At 49.6% G+C, this 1,875-nt stretch overlaps 1 protein-coding gene across 1 annotated transcript in view; it reads right to left on the reverse strand.

Annotated features, from left to right (window-relative positions):
* Positions 1-1,875, reverse strand: part of SLC25A22 (solute carrier family 25 member 22) — a 47,745-nt gene that overhangs the window by 2,068 nt on the left and 43,802 nt on the right. The window contains exons 8-9 of the mRNA XM_005419576.2: positions 1,759-1,870; positions 773-926 (exon numbers count right to left, since the gene is read on the reverse strand). Of these exons, the coding sequence (XP_005419633.1) occupies positions 773-926; positions 1,759-1,870 (266 nt within the window). The remainder of the gene's footprint in view (positions 1-772; positions 927-1,758; positions 1,871-1,875) is intronic.

Raw genomic sequence — 1,875 nt, forward strand, 5'->3', positions numbered from 1 at the left:
TAGCAGGCAGGAGCCACCCTTAGAGTAATGTCTTTGAAATGGCCAAAACAAAATTACCTAGAATACAGACCATTTTCATACATTTATCAGGGAAAACAAACCCATTCCTTTACATATGGATAAAAGAAACACAAAGCCACTCAAAACCCAATCCCTCCCTCCCTGTGATCAAGGTTTCAAAAGCTGACTTAAGCTTTAAACCTTCCAAATCCAGATATGTCTCTGCAAAGTGGGAACTTATTTTCAAATGCTCATCTCCTTCAGGAAGAGGTATATAAAACACATAATTCTGCTCCTACATTTCTTCACATCTTGGAGCATGTGCAGTGTTGGGGAAAGAGCAATTACTTTCTGGTGTTTTTCACAGGAGAGAAACAAAGGTGGTATTTAAGGCAGATGCTGTGGAGCAGGAGAAAAGGCCACAGATCTGAGGCTTCCCCTGTTTGTCCCAGACAATTTTAAGTCTGCTTGGTCTGTATATTATTGCTCCACATGGAAATGTGCCTTTCCTGCCAAGAATATCTGAAATGAATGACACTCTCTTCCTGACACAGCTAGTAAGTGCTGCAAACCTGTGTGTAAGCTGTGGCCCAAGTTGTAGCACAGCTGAACTCAAACCATCAGAGCTGGAGGCAGCAGAGCTGTCCCTTTCTGTGTGCTCATGCTGCAAAAAGGCTGGCACAGTCATCCTCCTCCTCACCTGGCCCAGCCTGGGCCTCTGAGTTCTGTCACTTGGCACCAGGCCACCGGCACAGGCTGCTCAGGACTCACCATCACAAGGATTGACAGCCACTGCAGCTGTACTGCCAGCCACACATCCAGAGAGGAAGGACACGTAGAACGGAGCCTTGACATTGGGATCCTTCTGGCCCAGCTTGTTCAGGTTTGCAAACAGCGGGAAGTAAACAATGGAGAATGGGACATCCCTGCAGTGGGGCAGGAAAAAAGGAAGAAAAATCAAGGATGAGCGAAGTCAGCACAGGACACCAACGAACGGAGCAAAGGAAGGGCTGCAAGCATCACACATTGTCAGCACAACCACGTGTGCAATGCAGATATCCTGGCTCTGTGACTGCAGTGCAGACAGGAGCAGAAACTCTGTGGGGCAAAAGTGACTGCACAAAGGAGAACAGGCCCATGGGAGGCATGCAGCCCTGCAGGATCAGTGGGCTCCCTCTTTTCTGCAACACTCAAACCAAAGACACCAGCACATTCAGAGGTCAATTGTTTTGACCACTTTTGTTAATTACAAGAGGTTCCATCCTGCCCTCCATCACCCTGGGTGCTGCTTTAGCTCTACCTTTGTTAAAGCTACAGTGACACTGTGAAAGCCCAGGCAGAGAGTGTCAGAGCAGGCACCACTCCTTGTATCCAACATGCTCTGTGGCCATCTCCCATTGCACACCCCGGGATCTCAGGCTGACGGTTTTACTTTGCCAGCTCACAAGGACTTATGTACAGTGTGAAAATACAGACTGTGGGGCACACAAAAACCTTTCACAGAAAGCAGCAGAATTAAATCTTCCAGGAACAAAAATATACTCTCCATCACTTCTCTGACCTTTCCTTCTTTAATGTACAAAATCTTTGCATGGAAAACGAACTAAACCAAGCCCACACCCGCTGAAGCCAACACCTTTGCAGGCTCATGCCCGGGATGGGTGGTGCCTCAGACCCAAAGCTGGGGACGCCAGTGCCCTGGGCTCAAGCCCACACCATCCGACCTTAGCAGCCACCCTACCTTAGCAGCCATCCTACCTTAGCAGCGTGGCTCCCAGGCCCTTGTAGAGTCCGGCAATGCCTTTGCTCCGCAGCAGCTCCCTGGTTATCTGGGTCGCTGTGGGGCGCCTTTCCACAGCAGGCTCGGCCGCTGCC

This window comes from Geospiza fortis, unplaced genomic scaffold (genome assembly GCF_000277835.1).
Source record: "Geospiza fortis unplaced genomic scaffold, GeoFor_1.0 scaffold66, whole genome shotgun sequence".
Classification (NCBI taxonomy): Eukaryota; Metazoa; Chordata; class Aves; order Passeriformes; family Thraupidae; genus Geospiza; species Geospiza fortis.